A 21592-nucleotide genomic window follows, 5' to 3' on the forward strand; every position below is an offset into this window, starting at 1 on the left:
TTAGTGTATGTAAACTTCTGACATACTGGAATTGTGATACAGTGAATTATAAGTGAAATAATCTGTCTGTAAACAATTGTTGGAAAAATTACTTGTCATGCACAAAGTAGATGTCCTCACCGACTTGCCAAAACTATAGTTTGTTAACAAGAAATTTGTGGAGTGGTTGAAAAACTAGTTTTAATGACTGCAACCTAAGTGTATGTAATCTTCCGACTTCAACTGTATATTTAGGCAGGGAGTCCCATTGAGACCAAGGTCTTTTTTTCAAAGGAGCTCTGCATGACAAGATCAACATAAACCTCAGGAAATTTGACAACAGAAAGAGAGAGAGTGTGTGTGGTGTGGTGTGGCTGGTGGCCAGTGGATCCAGTGTGCAGTCTGGCTGCATTAGCAGGTAATAAATGTGGACTTAAGCTCTGGGCTGCTCTCTCTCTCTCTCCCCCTCCTTAGTCCCTACCTCATATGGGTTGTCACATGGCCCATGGTGCTCTGCTCTCTCTTCCTGCTCATTCAGACCATGCTGATGGCTAAACCATCTGAGTCCCATCTGCTTCATGTTGCGCCCCAAGGCCTCCCTTCCCAACCCTGCTCTATAAACCCACCAATATGGCTGCCGTCTGTCCACCAGGCTTTCCCTCCCCAGCTCCAGCCCCGCTCTAAACCCCCCAACCACCCCTAATATGGCCGCCATCTGTCTTCCAGGCCCTCCAGCTCCAGCCCGCTCTATAACCCCTTCAATATGGTCACTGTCTGTCTCCTCTCGCTGCTCTCTGGACAGCAGAAACACCTCTGTCCGCTACATAGGAAATGGCTCTCACTTCCAAGTACCTTTTTGAAGTTCTGCCCTATCCTCTTCCCAGGAAGTGAAGAACCTCACAGTCTTCTGTCTTGCAGACTATAGTCTACCTTTGATTTCCTGTCTCTCCTCCTTGAAATGTCACAGATTTCCTTACTCGTTTACCAGGTCCTTTCCTCATCTATCCATCCTGAGGAGCACAGCTGTACCCATTCTACTGGAGATTTGATCTCTCTCCCTCTCTTTCTTGCCTCCTGGAACTGGGGTTACTGACTTCTTTCTTTCTGATTGTGAGAGCTCCTAAACCAGCCCCTTAGGCTTGCAGTGTAGTCCCTGCTCCAGTGCTGCTCAGAACAGAGGGCGTCAAAGAGGTAGATGACTAGACAGGCTTGGGGGTCGGAATGGTGCAGGAAAAGGCTTAGTGGTGCAGGTGGGCAGCATTTAAAACATGTAAAAGAGAGAGTGCTCCAGCAGCACCAGTCCAGCTGTGTCTGAGCCCAGAGGTGTGTCTCTGTCTGGATCTGATTGAGGGAATAGAGGAAAAAGCTCACGCGTCATCGGAAAAGTCAGATCAATGTCTGATCTAATAGACTGGAACCGCCAGAGTCCTTAAGAATGGAAAAGACGTTGAGTGACGACAAAAGAATCAAATAAAAATATTTTTCCTACACATTTGTCTACTCTTAGCTACTGTAGTTAGTGCTGGCTGTTAGGGTACAGTAGTAGATCAAATCAAATGTATTTATAAATCCCTTCGTACATCAGCTAATATCTCAACGTGCTGTACAGAAACCCAGCCTAAAACCCCAAACAGCAAGCAATGCAGGTGTAGAAGCACGGTGGCTAGGAAAAACTCCCTAGAGGAGGCAGGAACCTAAGAAGAAACCTAGAGAGGAACCAGGCTATGGGGGGTGGCCAGTCCTCTTCTGGCTGTGCCGGGTGGAGATTATAACAGAACATGGCCAAGATGTTCAAATGTTCATAGATGACCAGCAGGGTCAAATAATAATAATCACAGTGGTTGTCGAGGGTGCAACAGGTCAGCACATCAGGAGTAAATGTCAGTTGGCTTTTCATAGCCGATCATTCAGAGTATCTCTACCGCTCCTGCTGTCTCTAGAGAGTTGAAAACAGCAGGTCTGGGACAGGTAGCACGTCCAGTGAACAGGTCAGGGTTCCATAGCCACAGGCAGAACATTTGAAACTGGAGCAGCAGCACGGCCAGGTGGACTGGGGACAGCAAGGAGTCATCAGGCCAGGTAGTCCTGAGGCATGGTTCTAGGGCTCAAGTCCTCCGAGAGAGAGAAAGAGAGAATTAGAGAGAGCATACTTAAATTCACACAGGACACCGGATAAGACAGGAGAAATCCTCCAGATATAACAGACTGACCCTAGCCCCCCGACACAAACTACTGCAGCATAAGTACTGGAGGCTGAGACAGGAGGGGTCAGGAGACACTGTGGCCCCATCCGATGATACCCCCGGACAGACAGGCAGGATATAACTCCACCCACTTTTCCAAAGCACAGCCCCCACACCACTAGAGGGATATCTTCAACCACCAACTTACCATCCTGAGACAAGACCGAGTATAGCCCACAAAGATCTCCGCCACGGCACAACTCAAGGGGGGGCGCCAACCCAGATAGGAAGCTCCGTCAGTGACTCAACCCACTCAAGTGACGCACCCCTCCTAGGGACGGCATGAAAGAGTACCAGTAAGCCAGTGACTCAGCCCCTGTAATAGGGTTAGAGGCAGAGAATCCCAGTGGAGAGAGGGGAACCGGCCAGGCAGAGACAGCAAGGGCGGTTCGTTGCTCCAGTGCCTTTCCATTCACCTTCACACTCCTGGGCCAGACTACACTCAATCATAGGACCTACTGAAGAGATGAGTCTTGAATAAAGACTTAAAGGTTGAGACCGAGTCTGCGTCTCTCACATGGGTAGGCAGACCATTCCATAAAAATGGAGCTCTATAGGAGAAAGCCCTGCCTCCAGCTGTTTGCTTAGAAATTCTAGGGACAATAAGGAGGCCTGTGTCTTGTGACCGTAGCGTACGTGTAGGTATGTACGGCAGGACCAAATCGGAGAGATAGGTAGGAGCAAGCCCATGTAATGCTTTGTAGGTTAGCAGTAAAACCTTGAAGTCAGCCCTTGCCTTAACAGGAAGCCAGTGTAGAGAAGCTAGCACTAGAGTAATATGATAACATTTTGGGGTTCTAGTCAGGATTCTAGCAGCCATATTTAGCACTAACTGAAGTTATTTAGTGTTTTATCCAGGTAGCCGGGAAGTAGATCATTACAGTAGTCTAAATTAGAAGTGACAAAAGCATGGATTAATCTTTCTGTCTCATTTTTGGACAGAAAGTTTCAGATTTTTGCAATGTTACGTAGATGGAAAAAAGCTGTCCTTGAAACAGTCTTGATTTGTTCGTCAAAAGAGAGATCAGGGTCCAGAGTAACTCCGAGGTCCTTCACAGTTTTATTTGAGACAACTGTACTACCATCAAGATTAATTGTCAGATTCAACAGAAGATCTCTTTGTTTCTTGGGACCTAGAACAAGCATCTCTGTTTTGTCCCGAGTCTAAAAGTAGAACATTTGCAGCCATCCACTTCCTTATGCCTGAAACACAGGCTTCTAGCGAGGGCAATTTTGGGGCTTCACCATGTTTCATCGAAATGTACAGCTGTGTGTCATCCGCATAGCAGTGAAAATTAACATTATGTTTCCGAATGACATCACCAAGAGGTAAAATATATAGTGAAAACAATAGTGGTCCTAAGGAGCAAGAGGACAGATGCAGAGCCTCGGTCTGACGCCATTAAAAGGTAATTTGCCACCTTCACAAGTGCAGTCTCAGTGCTATGATGGGGTCTAAAACCAGACTGAAGCGTTTCGTATACATTGTTTGTCTTCAGGAATGCAGTGAGTTGCTGCGCAACAGCTTTTTCTAAAAATGTTGAGAGGAATGGGAGATTCGATATAGGCCGATAGTTTTTTTTATATTTTCTGGGTCAAGGTTTGGCTTTTTCAAGAGACGCTTTATTACTGCCACTTTTAGTGAGTTTGGTACACATCCGGTGGATAGAGAGCCGTTTATTATGTTCAACATAGGAGGACTAAGGACAGGAAGCAGCTCTTTCAGTAGTTTAGTTGGAATAGGGTCCAGTATGCAGCTTGAAGGTTTAGAGGCCATGATTATTTTCATCAATGTGTCAAGAGATATATAGTACTAAAACACTTGAGTGTCTCCATTGATCCTAGGTCCTGGCAGAGTTGTGCAGACTCAGGACAACTGAGCTTTGGCGGAATACGCAGATTTTAAGAGGAGTCCGTAATTTGCTTTCTAGTGATCATGATCTTTTCCTCAAAGAAGTTCATGAATTTATCACTGCTGAAGTGAAAGCCATCCTCTCTTGGGGAATGCTGCTTTTTAGTTAGCTTTGCGACAGTATCAAAAAGAAATGTTGGATTGTTCTTATTTTCCTCAATTAAGTTGGAAAAATAGGATGATCGAGCAGCAGTGAGGGCTCTTTGATACTGCGCGGTACTCTCTTTCCAAGCTAGTCAGAAGACTTTCAGTTTGGTGTGGCGCCATTTCCGTTCCAATTTTTTGGAAGCTTGCTTCAGAGCTCGGGTATTTTCTGTATACCAGGGAGCTAGTTTCTTATGACAAATGTTTTTTGTTTTTAGGGGTGCAACTGCATCTAGGGTATTGCGCAAAGTTAAATTGAGTTCCTCAGTTAGGTGGTTAACTGATTTTTGTACTCTGACGTCCTTGTGTAGGCTGAGGGAGTCCGGAATGGCATCTAGGAATCTTTGGGTTGTCCGAGAATTTATAGCATGACTTTTGATGATCCTAGGTTGGGGTCTGAGCAGATTATTTGTTGCGATTGCAAACGTAATAAAATGGTGGTCCGATAGTCCAGGATTATGAGGAAAAACATTAAGATCCACAACATATATTCCACGGGACAAAACTAGGTCCAGAATATGACTGTGGCAGTGAGTAGGTCCGGAGACATGTTGGACAAAACCCACTGAGTCGATGATGGTTCCGAAAGCCTTTTGGAGTGGGTCTGTGGACTTTTCCATGTGAATATTAAAGTCACCAAAAATTTGAATATTATCTGCCATGACTACAAGGTCCTATAGGAATTCAGGGAACTCAGTGAGGAACGCTGTATATGGCCCAGGAGGCCTGTAAACAGTAGCTATAAAAAGTGATTGAGTAGGCTGCATAGATTTCATGACTAGAAGCTCAAAAGACGAAAATGTCGGGGGGGTTTTGTTGGTAAATTGAAATTTGCTATCATAAATGTTAGCAACACCTCCGCCTTTGCAGGATGCGCGGGGGATATGGTCACTAGTGTAACCAGGAGGTGAGGCCTCATTTAACACAGTAAATTCATCAGGCTTAAGCCATGTTTCAGTCAGGCCAATCACATCAAGGTTATGATCAGTGATTAGTTCGTTGACTATAACTGCCTTGGAAGTGAGGGATCTAACATTAAGTAGCCCTATTTTGAGATGTGAGATATCACAATCTCTTTCAATAATGGCAGGAATGGAGAAGGTCTTTATTCAAGTGAGATTGCTAAGGCGAACACCGCCATGTTTAGTTTTGCCCAAACTAGGTCGAGGCACAGACACGGTCTCAATGGGGATAGCTGAGCTGACTACACTGACTGCTAGTGACAGACTCCACTAAGCTGGCAGGCTGGCTAACAGCCTGCTGCCTGGCCTGCACCCTATCTCATTGTGGAGCTAGGGGAGTTAGCGCCCTGTCTATGTTCGTAGATAAGATGAGAGCACCCCTCCAGCTAGTATGGAGTCCGTCACTCCTCAACAAGTCAGGCTTGGTCCTGTTTGTGGGTGAGTCCCAGAAAGAGGGCCAATTATCTACAAATTCTATATTTTGGGAGGGATAGAAAACAGTTTTCAACCAGCGATTGAGTTGTGAAACTCTGCTGTAGAGCTCATCACTCCCCCTAACTGGTAGGGGGCCAGAGACAATTACAATTACATCTTTGTAGCTGATTTACAGGCTGAAGCTATGTTGTGCTTGGTGACCTCTGACTGTTTCATCCTAACATCGTTGGTGCCGACGTGGATAACAATATCCCTATACTCTCTACACTTGCCAGTTTTATCTTTAGCCAGCACCATCTTCAGATTAGCCTTAACGTCGGTAGCCCTGCCCCCTCGTAAACAGTGTATGATCGCTGGATGATTCGTTTTAAGTCTAATACTGCAGGTAATGGAGTCGCCAATGACTAGGGTTTTCAATTTGTCAGAGCTAATGGTGGGAGGCTTCGGCGTCTCAGACCCCGTAACGGGAGGAGTAGAGACAAGAGAAGACTCGGCCTCTGACTCCGACTCGCTGCTCAATGGGGAGAACCGGTTGAAAGTTTCTGTCGGCTGAATGAGCGACACCGGTTGAGCATTCCTACAGCATGTCCCTCCAGAAGCCATGAGAAAGTTGTCCGGCTGCGGGGACTGTGCGATGGAATTTATACTACTATCTGTACTTACTGGTGGCACAGACGCCATCCTTTCCTACACTGAAATTACCCTTGCCTAACGATTGCGTCTGAAGCTGGGCTTGCAGCACAGCTATCCTTGCCATAAGGCAATCGTTCTCCTGTATATTATGAGTACAGCGACTGCAATTAGAAGGCATCATGTTAATGTTACTACTTAGCTTCGGCTGGTGGAGGTCCTGACGAACCACTTCCAGGTAAAGCGTCTGGAGTGAAAAGGTTGAATGAAAAAAAGTAGAGCGAGGGGGGGGGGAAAACAAAAAATATAAACGGTAATTAAAAAGTAAAAACCGTAAAGATGTCTGGTAGCAAAGTAAGGTTAGCAACAAAAATGCACAGCAGCACGTAAACAAGTCTACAAGTTGTGACCGAAAATGACGTGTAGACAGAGATATTTAAATTCTCCACCTTTTCTCTGTCTAACTATCCACATGCTTGTCATCAGTATGCAGGGCTGAAGCCTGACCTATTAAAGTAATTTGTCAAATTGCAGCCAACTGCAGGCCCTCCAATCAGACTCAATGTTTTTCCTGCCGTCGAGTGAGTGGCTAAGGGCCTGAGACGGCCTGAAGCGTCTCTGAATACTAATACAGTTAAGAGTACACACACACCCTCTAAATGATTGTCGCCCCGTCGCACTCACCCATGTCATCATGAAGTTCTTCGAGAGGCAGGTCTTTGCCCACATCAAGGCATGGCACACTGCACCCACTCCGATTTGCCTTCCACTCAAACAGATCCACGGAAGATGCCATTTCCATCGCTATTCACACGGCCCTAACACATCTGTACAAGAGGAACATCTATACTTTGCCTTCGGGGAAAGGCCCCTTTACTTTTTCCACATTTTGTTACGTTACAGCTTAATTTTAAAATTGAATAAATTATGAGAAATAAAACTAATCTACATACAATACCATAACGACAAAGCCAAAACAGGTTTAGAATTTTTTTGTGCTAAAATAAACTGATATCATATTTACATAAGTATTCAGACCCTTTACTCAGTACTTTGTTGAAGCACCTTTGGCAGTGATTACAGCCTCAAGTCTTCTTGGATATAATGCTACAAGCTTGGCACACCTGTATTTGGGGAGTTTCTCCCATTCTTCTCTGCAGATCCTCTCAAGCTCTATCAGGTTGGATGGGGAGCGTCGCTACACAGCTATTTTCAGGTCTCTCCAGAGATGTTTGACCGGGTTCAAGTCCGAGTTCTGGCTGGGCCAATCAAGGACATTCAGAGACTTGTACAGAAGCCACTCTGCTTTGTCTTGGCTGTGTGTTTAGGGTCATTGTCCTGTTGGAAGCTGAACCTTTGCCCCAGTCTGAGGTCCTGAGCGCTCTGGAGCAGGTTTTCATCAAGGATCTCTTTGTACGTTCTCCGTTCATCTTTGCCTTGATCTTGACTAGTGCCCAGTCCCTGCCGCTGAAAAACATCCCCACACCATGGTGCTGCCACCACCATTCTTCAACGTAGGGAGGGTGCCAGGTTTCCTCCAGACGTGACACTTGGCATTCAGTCCAAAGAGTTGAATCTTGGTTTCATCAGACCAGAGAATCTTGTTTCTCATGGTCTGAGAGTCTTTAGGTGCCTTTTGGCTAACTCCAAGCGGGCTGTCATGTGCCTTTTTACTGAGGAGTGGCTTCCATCTGACCACTACCATAAAGGCCTGATTGGTGGAGTGCTGCAGAGATGGTTGTCCTTCTGGAAGGTTCTCCCATCTCCACAGTAGATCTCTAAAGCTAAAGCCTTCAGGTTCTTGGTCACCTCCCTGACCAAGGCCCTTGTCCCCCCGACTGCTCAGTTTGGCCTGGCGGCCTGCTCTAGGAAGAGTCTTGGTGGTTACAAACATCTTTCATTTAAAGAATGATGGAGGCCATTGTGTTCTTGTGGACCTTCAATTCTGCGGAAATGTTTTGGTACCCTTCCCCAGATCTGTGCCTCAACACAATCCTGTCTCGGAGCTCTATGGACAATTCCTTCAACCTCATGGCTTGGTTTTTGCTCTGACATGCACTGTCAGCTGTGGGACCTTATATAGACAGGTGTGTGCCTTTCCAAGTTATGTCCAATGAATTGAATTTACCACGGGTGTACTCCAATCAAGTTGTAGAAACTTCTCAAGGATGATCAATGGAAACGCCATTAAAAGGTACGGATGCACCTGAGCTCAATTTCGAAGTCTAATCGCAAAGAGGCTGAATACTTATGTAAATAAGGTATTTCTGTTGTTTTTTTCATATACATTTCTAAAATTCTGTTTTTGTTTTCTCATTATGAGGTATTGTGTGTAGTAGATTGCTGAGGATATTTATTTTTATTTAATACATTTTAGAAGAAGGCTGTAACGTAAAAAAAATTCGGAAAAAGTCAAGGGGTCTGAATAATTTTTGAAGGCACTGTATATACAAAGTATGTGGACACCCCTTCAAATTAGTGGGTTCAGCTATTTCAGCCAAACCCATTACTGACAGGTGTATAAAATTAAGCACACAGCCATTCAATCTCCATAGACAAACATTGGCAGTAGAATGGCCTTACTGAAGAGATCAGTGACTTTCAATGTGGCACCGTCATAGGATGCTACCTTTCCAACAAGTCAGTTCGTCAAATTTCTGCCCTGCTAGAGCTGCCCCGGTCAACTGTCAGTGCTCTTATTGTGAAGTGGTAAGGTATAAGAGCAACAACGGCTCAGGCGTGAAGTGGCAGGCCACACAAGCTCACAGAACGGGTCCGCCGGATGCTGAAGAGGATAGCGCTTAAAAATCATCTGTCCTCAGCAGCAACACTCACTATAGAGTTCCAAACTGCCTCTGGAAGCAACGTCAGTACAATAACTGTTCATCGGGAGCTTCATGAAATGGGTTTCCATGGCCAGCAGCCGTACACATGCCTAAGATCACCATGTGCAATGCCAAGCATCGGCTGGAGTGGTGTAAAGTGTGTCACTGTTGGACTCTGGAGCAGTGGAAACACATTCTCTGGAGTGATGATTAACGATTCACCATCTGGCAGTCCGTCGGACGAATCTGTGTTTGGCGGAAGCCAGGAGAACGTACCTGCCCCAATGCATAGTGCCAAATGTAAAGTTTGGTGGAGCAGGAATAATGGTCTAGGGCTGTTTTTCATGGTTCGGGCTAGGCCCCTTTGTTCCAGTGAAGGGAAATCTTAACACTACAGTATACAATGACATTCTAGACGATTCTGTGCTTCCAATTTTGTGGCAACAGTTTGGGAGGGGCCTTTCCTTTTTCTGCATGACAATGCCCTCATGCACAAAGCGAGGTCCATACAGAAATAGTTTGTCGAGATCAGTGTGGCAGAACTTGACTGGCCTGCACAGAGCCCTGACCTCAACTCCATCGAACACCTTTGGGATGAGTTGAAACGCCGACTGCGAGCCACCCAACATCAGTGCCCAGCCTCACTTATTCTTTGTGGTGGAATGGAAGCAAATCCACACAGCAATGTTCCAACATCTCGTGGAATCCTTCCCAGAAGAGTAGAGGCTGTTATAGCAGCAAAGGTGTGACCAACTCCATATTAATGCCCATGATTTTGGAATGAGATGTTCGATTAGCAGGTGTCCACATACTTTTGGTGATGTAGTGTATGTGAGAATGCTGTTCATTGACATTTCAGCATTCAACACTATTGTTCCCTCCAAGCTCAAAGCCCTGGGTCTGGACACTACCCTTCAACTAGATCCTGCACTTCCTGACAGGCAGACCACAGGCTGTGAGGATTGGCAACAACACCTCCATACTGACTCTTAATACAGGGGCCCCCAGGGGTGTGTCCTCAGCCCTCTGCTGTACTTCCTGTTTACCCATGAATACAAGGCTTTGCACGAAACCAACTCCATCAAGTTTGCTGATGACACCACGGTTGTAGGCCTGATAACCAACAACGACAAGTGATCCTCTAGGGAGGAGGTAAGTGAACTGGTGTGTGGTGCCAGGACAACAACCTCTCCCTCAACGGCAGCAAAACAAAGGAGTTGGTTGTTGACTTTAGGAAGCAGAGGGAACACACCGCGATCTGTATCAACGGGACTGCAGTAGAGAGTCAACAGTTTTGAGTTCCTCTGTGTCCACATCACAGATGACTTGACATGACTAATAACACCACCACTCTTGTCAAGAAGGCGCACAGCTCCTCTACTTCCTAAGACATCTGAAGAAATGAGGCAGGCCACCCCGCATCCTCTCCAAGTAGTACTACTGCACCATCGAGAGTGTCTTGACCAATTGCATCACTGCCTGGTACAGAATTTCTCCATCCACGACCTCAATGCCCTGGGGCTGTGTTCCCACCCATCCAGGACATCTACTTGAAACGGTGCCTGAGGAAGTCCCGCAGCATCATCGAGGACTCTACACACCCCAGCCACGAGTTGTTCACTCACTTACCGTCGGGCAGACTGATAGCAACAGGCTCAGAGACAGTTTCTATCTACAACCCATGAGACTCCTGAACACTTGAACTGGACTGACCACCAGCACTGACTCCCCACACCTTAACACACACACACCTTAACACACACACACCTTAACACACACACACACACACACACACACACATTCATACTACACACATCACAACTGCTGCTACCAAAATCAAATCATTTTTACTATTGCTAATACTTCTCAATTCAAACACTTGCCCCCCCAATCCCCCCTTCCCCAAAACACATACGTTTCTGTATTACACTTATGCTAAAATGTATTATTCTATTCTACTGAGCCATTTACTTTATGTTCGTATTCTTATATTTTATTATTTCTTATTGTTGCATTGTTGAGAATAAACCTGCAAGTAAGTATTTTGTTGGAAGGTGAATACCATGTGAATACCATGTGTATCCTGTACATAAGACTTGAAAACACACACCAGCATGGCCATGTGACTGACTGACACCCCATCCTCCAGTGTAATCCTGTCAGGCTGAAGGACCTGGGAGCAGAGGCTGACTCTGAGCTGTCATGCAGTGGAATGGTGGTGTGGTTGAGAAATATCCCCCACTCTGATGTCACTCGCATTAAGGGAATGGAGACATGCTACGCTTTCCTAAAACAGACATGAATATGTCTGATCTCTCAATTTTCTCTCGTTCTGTCGTTCTGGTCTTTAGACCACAAACCACAATAATGTGTTTATGTTTTTGCTTTAGTAACACTACTCTTACTGTGACTCAGCGGCTTTGTTCTCCTATGGCTCTTGTTGCATGTCATTATGACACCTGTGTACTTAACCAAATGGGAAGAAAACCTTCAATCTGTTTCACTAGGTCCCACAGACACCTGCCTGCCCTGCAGCCTCTCTGCTCTCTGTTCCACCAACACGGCGTCTTTTTAAATCTACGAGGCGTTCGGTTCGCCACACTGTCTGCTGTCGATACTCCCATTCGTCTTCTGCCCGTCTCCCTATTTGACGTGTTGAATTAGCTCATGGCTGGGTAGCCTATTTGTTTAAATGACTTGTTTTATGTGTTGGTGAGGGCAATGTGGTGTGCCAGGCCTACTCAACGCTGCCCTTTTCTCCAGTCTGTTCCTCAGTGGTTTTATTGGGCCTGGCCGTGTGGTGTTGTATTATCATGCAGAGCCAGAGTAGTGACACGCGCTGGGGCCCGATCTGGCCCGACCCAGCCCACCTGCCTCAAAGGCAGGCAGGCTTTACAGAGCTGAATACCGTGCTCTCTCTTTGCTGGGCCGTTATAAGAGGCGGGTGCTGGGGGACGAGGGGCAGAGTAAGCACAGGACGTATCTGCCTTTTATACGTGCTGGCGTGCCTCCCTTCATGTGCCGGGCAGATTTGTGGCAGGGCCCTCTGAACTCAGAATATTAATATGGCTGCGCTGCCTGGAGGGGACAGGGCTCATTGCAACAGTCTGAGAGGAAGGGAGGGAGGAAAATAACTACTCGTTCTTTCTCAATCTCGCTCTCTCATTCTCACTTTCTTGGGTTAAAGTACTCACCTACACAGCTGTTCAATGGTCTCCCGAGTGGCGCAGCGGTCTATGGCACTGCATCCCAGTGCTAGAGGCGTCACTACAGACCCTGGTTCGATTCAAGGCTGTATCACAACCAACCGTGACTGGGAGTCCCATAGGGCGCCGCATTATTGGCCCGGTGTCGTTCGGATTTGGCCGGGGTAGGCTGTCAATGTAAATACTCATTTGTTCTTAACTGACTTGCCTAGTTAAATAAAGGTTAAATAAAAAGTACAATGGCATCACAAGTTATGATTGTCTTATGAGCTATCTCCGTTGAGTCAGTCACCTGCTCTGCCACCCACATCAGTTAAAGGGATGCTTCGGGATTTTGGCAGAGAGTCAGATGAATTTTCCCCAGAGTCAGATGAACTGGTGGATACTATTTTTATGTCTGTGTGTAGTTTGAAGGAAGTTGCTAACTATCGCCATCGCAATTGCTAACTAGTGTTAGCGCAATGACTGGAAGTCTATGGGTAACTGCTCATTACGCTAATGCTGGTTGGCATTGTCTCGCTAAACTTCCTCCTGGACACCGAGACATACAAATGGTATCCACGAGTTCATCTGACTCTGTAGAAGTAGTTAAAGGGCCTCATTGCCAAAATCCCGAAGTATCATTTTATCTTCACCCCATCTCAATCATTGGATGTACCTTATCATCCCACGTCTGCCCCTGTATCAGTGTTAGTTGGATACACACACACACACTCCCTCTCTACCAGGAGTGTGTCAGGAGTGTGTGAACAGTCTCCCTCAGCCCTCCCATCATAAATGGCTTATCAATATAAATCTGACCATATGCGGCTTTCAGGCACTCCATCATTGCCAGATGGACTGACACACACACACACACAGACACAGACACACTGCCAGAGGTGTAAAACGTGTGCATAAATCAGTGGTGGATCAGGGGCTTCTCAGAAGCCATCTCTCTAGCAGCAGTCTGGAAAGGTTGAATTCATCTCAACCCTAATAGAAGACAGGTGTCTGTTATAGTGATCCTCTCCACTGAAACCAATGCTCTCTTCTTGCCATGAAGCTCACAGCACAGCTTGGGTAAGTACTGTATGTTCCTCATAATAAATATGTCTGCCAAGCTGAGAGAGAAACAAAGATGGAGAGAGATGTCTGAGGGATACCTGAGTGAGAGAAAAGTACTGTCTGACAGACAGTGAGAACCTATCACTAGGTTTAGCTGTTTTCTATCCAGAAGTAGCCTATAAAGAGCTCTGTTGGAGTGAAGTGAGCATGACATCCAGACATGCAGCAGCAGTGTGAGGACTAGAGGAGGGACTAGAGGAGGGTTAGGCTGGTGTATGTCTGTCCAGACCCAGACTGATACACTTTTAAATTAAGATGAGTTTGTCTTGGTAATACTGTCCAATTGAGCTTCAGAGACATTAATAAATGCTGCTGTTGTTGGTAGGATCAATGGGGGTGACATTTTGTGTGTGCGTGTGTCCGATCTCCGTCCAGCAGGCAGTGACATTGATTTCCTCTCCCTGTAACTTCCTGTGTGAGCTGATAGATAGTTTCCAGTGGCAGCCCTCTGTCTCACTGCCAGACTATTCTGATCCCCATCTCTCCTTCTTTCATCCCTCCATCCCTGAGCTCCAGACCACAGCCCTCTCATTTATTAATCATCACCACTGATCTCAGAGAGAGAGAGTGTGTGTGTGTGTGTGTGACATCTGTGGTGTGATGTGTGTTCTGCGTGTGTGTGTGTGTGTGTGTGTGTGTGTGTGTGTGTGTGTGTGTGTGTGTGTGTGTGGTAGAAGAAGAAGAAGGAATTAGAGGGGGAGAGACATGGAAGGAGAGAGAATCAGGCCCTGGTTTTAAGTATACACTTTCTCCACATCCATCTCACTAGCTTCATATCTGCATCTCTTCACCCCTCCATCTCGCCACGGTCCAGATCCAAGAGATCCCGTCCGTGTGGACGACATGACGTCATGCAGCTTAGCTTAGGAGAGAGAGAGCACTAGCATGGCTCTGCTGTGAAATAAGGATACTCATGAAATCATTCACTTTTCCAACGTGTTATGTAATGGATTGCAGTATGAGAATCATTGTGACCTTTGACCATGTAAAGCCAACTCCAAAAGGAAATACTAATTTGGTTGTGTACTGAGTCTTAGCCTGAGTCTTAGGCTTTTGGTTTGACATTTTATTTTCTTCGAGGTGATTATCTGGCAGAGTTGTTATAAATATGATGTATTGATTGATAATGACACGCTATATATGTTTATCACATTTCCGTTTTCTATTTTCAGATCCCATTCTCTCTGGTCCAGTTTCCACTGTGGGAGTATTTAAAGGTATGGATCCTCCTCTGTCTCTCTGTGCTGTAATGTGTCCCTGTAATGATGGTGCCATAAAGTCGTAATAGGATGCTTATGTTCTGACACATTTACAGTGGAGTCGGACCTACTTGGCCATGTCTCCTCGGCAGTAGAGGTTGGGAAATTATGGCCTTGTTTAATGGGTCACCACGGCATTGTCAACTCTCTCTCTCTATATCTCTCTATCTCTCCTTCTTTCCTTCTCTCCTTCTCTCTTTCTCTCCTTCTCCATTGTCTGCTTGGACACATAAAAGCTGTTTTTTCTTTGAAAGCGTTTGTGAGAGTGACATCATGTCTCCGGGGGCGCGGGCAGTAGAACATTCCATTAACGTTAGGCCCAAACGAGCAGTGCAGCGTGGACTGACCAGGAGGGGTGGGAGGGGGGTCAATAGACCACACAGCTGTGCTGGAGCGGGGGATGGATCTGCACCCCCTGCTGCAGAGTAAGACGTGTCATTCACAAGCCCCTCTTTGTCACAATCTCAAAGGCCTTCACTCCAGGCTATCTGCACACAGCCATTAGGAAAAAGTTTAACTGGACAGGCCAGCTCTGGAATATGGCCCCTCTCCCCAAACTCCGCTCTCCCCTCCTCTCTCTTGTCCCCTCTGCCCATCTACCCTTCTATCCTATCTCCTCTCTAACCTCTCCTCTCGCCTACCGGCCTGTATGAATTGTAGTCTCTCCTGGAGATCCCTGGCCTGGAAACCATAAAAGCTTCACTTAGAAAAGTAAAACTAATAGCTAGCTAATGGTTAAATGTATTTTTTGGCTGTTTGGAGAGCCAGGAGACTGGTTAATGTGTGTTAATGTGTGTGTCTGTGTGCGCCTGCCGTCTGTGTGTGGCATTCTCACCCTGAGCTCCACATCTGCTCCGGGGTACAAATGTGCTGCGTTACGGCTTTTTATTTCTGTTTCATACGGAGCCAGCAGCACAGCTGTCAGCAGACACACAGAGCTCCTCACACATCACCCAACCAGTACAGACCAACAGAGACCTTCCTCATCCCATTAACATGCTATGAGATCAATCTATACTAAGAAATGTAGCTACACGCAACTCAAACGTTCATGCTAATATCTCACTGACATCAATGCATGTTTTTATGTTAAACTTGCACACACATTTCACAAGTTAGGATTTAGCCCCCTATGTCAATCGAATTCACTCAACAAATGAGCCAGAGCAATCAGCAAACCAACACTACGTACCTTTTAACCACCAGATCCATATAAACATCCCCAACACACACACTGTCTTCCTCCCATAGCCCACCAAACCAACACTACGTACCTTTTAACCACCAGATCCATATAAACATCCCCAACACACACACTGTCTTCCTCCCATAGCCCACCAAACCAACACTACGTACCTTTTAACCACCAGATCCATATAAACATCCCCAACACACACACTGTCTTCCTCCCATAGCCCACCAAACCAACACTACGTACCTTTTAACCACCAGATCCATATAAACATCCCCAACACACACACTGTCTTCCTCCCATAGCCCACCAAACCAACATAGCTTATTACAAACATGTCCATCACCACATAAGTCTACACCACACGCACACACACACAGTAGAAGGAGGATGAGGTAGGTCTATTTTGACCAGGCAGATTTCCCTCTTATTAGTCATTCAGGAGGGAGAAGTGGAGAGGCTTCCCACCATGCAGGCCTTTGATGTGGAAAACAAAGTCTCCCTTTCAATCTGCAACCTAATGGAATAAATATGACACATCCTCTCCCTGCTCTCCCAAATCTACATGTGTGTTTACGTTTGAACATGTGTGAGTATACGCGTGTGCGTGCGTGCGTGTGTGTGTTAGATAGAGATCATGTATGCTAGAGATTAAGTTAGCAGGAAGGTTAATAAACTCAGCAAAAAAAGAAACATCCTCACTGTCAACTGCGTTTAATTTCAGCAAACTTTACATGTGTAAATATTTGTATGAACATACCAAGATTCAAAAATTGAGACATAAACTGAACAAGTTCCACAGACATGTGACTAACAGAAATGGAATAATGTGTCCCTGAACAAAGGGGGGGGGGGTCAAAATCAAAAGTAAGAGTCAGTATCTGGTGTGGCCACCAACTGCATTAAGTACTGCAGTGCATCTCCTCATGGACTGCACCAGATTTGCCAGGTACTGCTGTGAGATGTTACCCCACTCTTCCACCAAGGCACCTGCAAGTTCCCGGACATTTCTGGGGGCAATGGCCCTAGCCCTCACCCTCCGATCCAACAGGTCCCAGACATGCTCAATGGGATTGAGATCCGGGCTCTTCGCTGGTCATGGCAGAACACTGACATTCCTGTCTTGCAGGAAATCACGCACAGAACTGGCAGTATGGCTGGTGGCATTGTCATGCTGGAGGGTCATGTCAGGATGAGCCTGCAGGAAGGGTACCACATGAGGGAGGAGGATGTCTTCCCTGTAACGCACAGCGTTGAGATTGCCTGCAATGACAACAAGTTCAGTCCGATGATGCTGTGACACACCGCCCCAGACCATGACGGACCCTCCACCTTCAAATCGATCCCGCTCCAGTGTACAGGCCTCGGTGTAACGCTCATTCTTTCGATGATAAACGCGAATCCGACCATCACCCCTGGTGAGACAAAACCGTGACTCATCAGTGAAGAGCACGTTTTGCCAGTCCTGTCTGGTCCAGCGACGGTGGGTTTGTGCCCATAGGCAACGTTCTTGCCAGTGATGTCTGGTGAGGACCTGCCTTACAACAGACCTACAAGCCCTCAGTCCAGCCTCTCTCAGCCTATTGTGGACAGTCTGAGCACTGATGGAGGGATTGTGCGTTCCTGGTGTAACTCGGGCAGTTGTTGTTGCCATCCTATCCCGCAGGTGTGATGTTCGGATCTACCGATCCTGTGCAGGTGTTGTTACACGTGGTCTGCCACTGCGAGGATGATCAGCTGTCCGTCCTGTCCTCCCTGCAGCGCTATCTTAGGCGTCTCACAGTACAGACATCTGTTCTATGACAACCAAACTGTTACAATGTGTTTTCAAGAAGGACCAGCAATTATCTGTCAGCCTTGGGCCGAACCTGCAGCCCAACTACATCCAGAACTCTACACCAGAATCCAACACAACCAAACAGCATTCAGACCTGCCATGCTCACCAATGTTGCGGAGAGAGGGAAAGGATGGCATGATGGTTGTTTTATAGCAGCAGCTAGGAAACCCCAAACAAGACAAGTATAGGTTGTGTAATTAGCTAGCGGTGAGGTATTGTGTAATTAGTTGAGGTTCCAGTCCAACCTGTTTTATATGACGTTAGCCCAGATAGTGCCTTCTGTCACAATATTTGAACATAAACACAGAAATATGGAACACAGAGTCCTGAACTGATCCAACATCATAAGCTCCATGGTGAATATAACTCCATAAGCTCCATGGTGAATATACAGTGGGGAGAACAAGTATTTGATACACTGCCGATTTTGCAGGTTTTCCTACTTACAAAGCATGTAGAGGTCTATAATTTTTATCATAGGTACACTTCAACTGTGAGAGAAGTTACTGGTTGGTAAGTGATCAAATACTTATGTCATGCAATAAAATGCAAATTAATTACTTAAAAATCATACAATGTGATTTTCATTCTTTGGGGATGCTTTTCTGCAAAGGGGACAGGACGACTGCACCGTATTGAGGGGAGGATGGATGGGGCCATGTATCGCGAGATCTTGGTCAACAACCTCCTTCCCTCAGTATGAGCAATGAAGATGGGCCGTGGCTGGGTCTTCCAGCATGACAACGACCCGAAACACACAGCCAGGGCAACTAAGCAGTGGCTCCGTAAGAAGCATCTCAAGATCCTGGCCTAGCCAGTCTCCAGACCTGAACCCAATAGAAAATCTTTGGAGGGAGCTGAAAGTCCGTATTGCCCAGCGACAGCCCCGAAACCTGAAGGATCTGGAGAAGGTCTGTATGGAGGAGTGGGCCAAAATCCCTGCTGCAGTGGTGTGCAAACCTGGTCAAGAACTACAGGAAACGTATGATCTCTGTAATTGCAAACAAAGGTTTCTGTACCAAATATTAAGTTCTGCTTTTCTGATGTATCAAATACTTATGTCATGCAATAAAATGCAAATTAATTACATAAAAATCATACAATGTGATTTTCTGGATTTTTGTTTTAGATTCCGTCTCTCACAGTTGAAGTGTACCTATGATAAAAATGACAGACCTCTACATGCTTTGTAAGTAGGAAACCCTGCAAAATCTCCCACTGTAACTCATAAGCTCCATGGTGAATATAACTCCATAAGCTCCATGGTGAATATAACTCATAAGCTCATGGTGAATATAACTCAATAAAGCTCCATGGTGAATATAACTCCATAAGCTCCATGGTGAATATAACTCCATAAGCTCACATGGTGAATATAACTCCATAAGCTCCATGGTGAATATAACTCCATCAAGCTCCATGGTGAATATAACTCCATAAGCTCCATGGTGAATATAACTCCATAAGCTCCATGGTGAATATACTCATAAGCTCCATGGTGAATATAACTCCATAAGCTCCATGGTGAATATAACTCCATAAGCTCCATGGTGAATATAACTCCATAAGCTCCATGGTGAATATAACTCCATAGCTCCATGGTGAATATAACTCCATAAGCTCATGGTGAATATAACTCCATAAGCTCCTGGTGAATATAACTCCATAAGCTCCATGGTGATATAACTCCATAAACTCCTGTATAACTCCTATGGTGAATATAACTCCATAAGCTCCATGGTGAATATACTCCATAAGCTCCATGGTGAATATAACTCCATAAGCTCCATGGTGAATATAATCCATAACTCCATGTGAATATAACTCCATAAGCTCATGGTGAATATATCCATAAGCTCCATGGTGAATATACTCCATAAGCTCCATGGTGAATATAACTCCATAAACTCCATGGTGAATATAACTCCATAAGCTCCATGGTGAAATATTGAACAAATGTTGTTTCTTCACACTTTGGCATGATAGTATAGACTGCAGACAGCTCTCTTCAGCTGGGTCCATTCTGTTCCCTCTTCACTTGGATGACCTAACCCCATGAACATGTTCAAATAACAGAGCTTAGCTTCTCTTCTCTACTGACAGAGTGAGTCAATTAGTTCACATATGAGTACAGCATAACTTTATCAGCCAGGGCTCTTCTGCTGAGCAGAGGAGTTTTGGGGACCTTTACTGCACTTTTTTCTTGTCTTTCCCTTTCCCCTTCCCCTCTCTTTCTGTCCTGTAATGTGCTTGGGAAAAGAGCGAATGACATCATTCTGGAGATGGCGAGGGGAACAACAGAAAATAGCTGTGCCATTTGGTTCCCAGCCCCAGGCCGATTCCGATGAGGTTTGGGATGTGTTTTTAATGCGTCTGATAACTCGAATAACCACCCCCTCTTCTCCCTCTTTCTCCCTCTCGCTATCTCTCTTTCTCTCTCTCCTTTCTCTCTCCTCTCAGACTCAGTGGTCATGGAGGCAAGGTCACACTCTCTACTCTTGGCAGGCTGCAGTGTGCGGAGCTTTTGCAGGTGCAGAGGATTATATGCTGCTTTGGGAAAGGCAGAGAGGGAGGGACGGAGAGGAGGTTGGATGGTAGAGGGCCAGGAATATAGAAAGTTTAACCAAGCCACATTCCTGAAGAATTCTACACCGGTTGCCTCAGTTGGCACAGTGTCTTTTACCTGCGTCACAGGCCTGGAAAGACAAGAGACCGTTGAAAAAAGAGAAAGCACTTTTGATTGATCGAATGTTTTTGCTGTAGATAGAGGTAAAGTTATTGGTCGATTGACTCACTCTGTCAGTAAGTGCTGCACACATAGAGGGCCAGGTTTCAGTGTTGTGCCTCAGCACAGATGAGCATCAGGGGAATGGAAGAAAGGAGGAGAAGAGAGGGGAGTCCAGGAGGGGGGGAGAAGGGCCCGCCCTCGGCACTGGGGCCCATGCAGCTGTCTGACATCCTGAGCAATGAGGCCTGAAGCGGTCTCAGGCAGAGAGAGAGAGAAACCGAGAGGGAGGGGGGACAAAATAGTGAGCAAAAGAGAGGTGGAGAGTGTGAGAGAGTAGAGAGAGAGAGAGAGATATGGATACAGAGACAAAGAGAGAGAGAGACGAAGAGAGAAAGGGAGACAGTTGGGCCATAACTCTTTAGTCTGTGTGACAGGCCAGACAAAAAGCAGATTTGTAGGAGCTGAGGGCTGGGGCTGAGGACACTGCACCCTGAGGACCATAGACATGGCCACAAGCCACCCCACCTGGAGCAAACACACACTGGGGAGGAGAGGGGGGGTGGAAGGGCAGTTGGAGGGGGAGAGGAGAGAGAGAGGAAAGATGGGGGGTGTAGTAGAGGGAGAGAAATGGAGAGGTGAGGAGTAGAGATGGAATAAGAGAGGAGGTAGAATAGATGGGGGAGGAGAGAGAAAGCCAGAATGACAGAGGGGGAGACGGTGTAATCTCTGAGTCTGAGTTGAGTTGATTTCCCCACACAACAGAGGACCAAGAGGGATGCTCAGGTTTCACTCGACTTCTCCACATCATGCCTTATAAAGTATGTGTGATCCAGTCAGCATAGGAAATAGTCACACTTCATATATTCCTCTACTTGTGTGGAAGGCTAAGAGACACATAATGGCACGGTCTCTTATCTTCTGTGAACCGCCTGTTGAATCGACACTTTCATTGCCAGACCACTAAACTGGATTACTTAATTGACTGATTTTACGTAATTGACAGATTTTAACTTAATTGACTGATTTTGTATTTAACCTTGCTTGTAATGTCGATCATATCATGTGATTTTACACCAGTTCTAGATCCCAAAGCGACCCGGCTTATTAGATTTGCATGGATACCAAATGCTTT

At 46.0% G+C, this 21592-nt stretch overlaps 1 protein-coding gene across 5 annotated transcripts in view; it reads left to right on the forward strand.

Moving 5' to 3' along the window:
• slc25a26 (solute carrier family 25 member 26) overlaps positions 1-21592 on the forward strand; it is a 62503-nt gene that overhangs the window by 31070 nt on the left and 9841 nt on the right. For 3 of the 5 annotated variants that reach the window (XM_023994032.2, XM_023994059.2, XM_023994067.2), the window contains exons 6-7: positions 14616-14660; positions 20193-20262. In XM_023994032.2, coding sequence (XP_023849800.1) covers positions 14616-14660; positions 20193-20262 — 115 coding nt within the window. The remainder of the gene's footprint in view (positions 1-14615; positions 14661-20192; positions 20263-21592) is intronic. The other 2 variants (XM_023994050.2, XM_023994076.2) reach the window with 1 other exon arrangement.

Source organism: Salvelinus sp. IW2-2015, linkage group LG1 (assembly GCF_002910315.2).
Source record: "Salvelinus sp. IW2-2015 linkage group LG1, ASM291031v2, whole genome shotgun sequence".
Lineage (NCBI taxonomy): Eukaryota > Metazoa > Chordata > Actinopteri > Salmoniformes > Salmonidae > Salvelinus > Salvelinus sp. IW2-2015.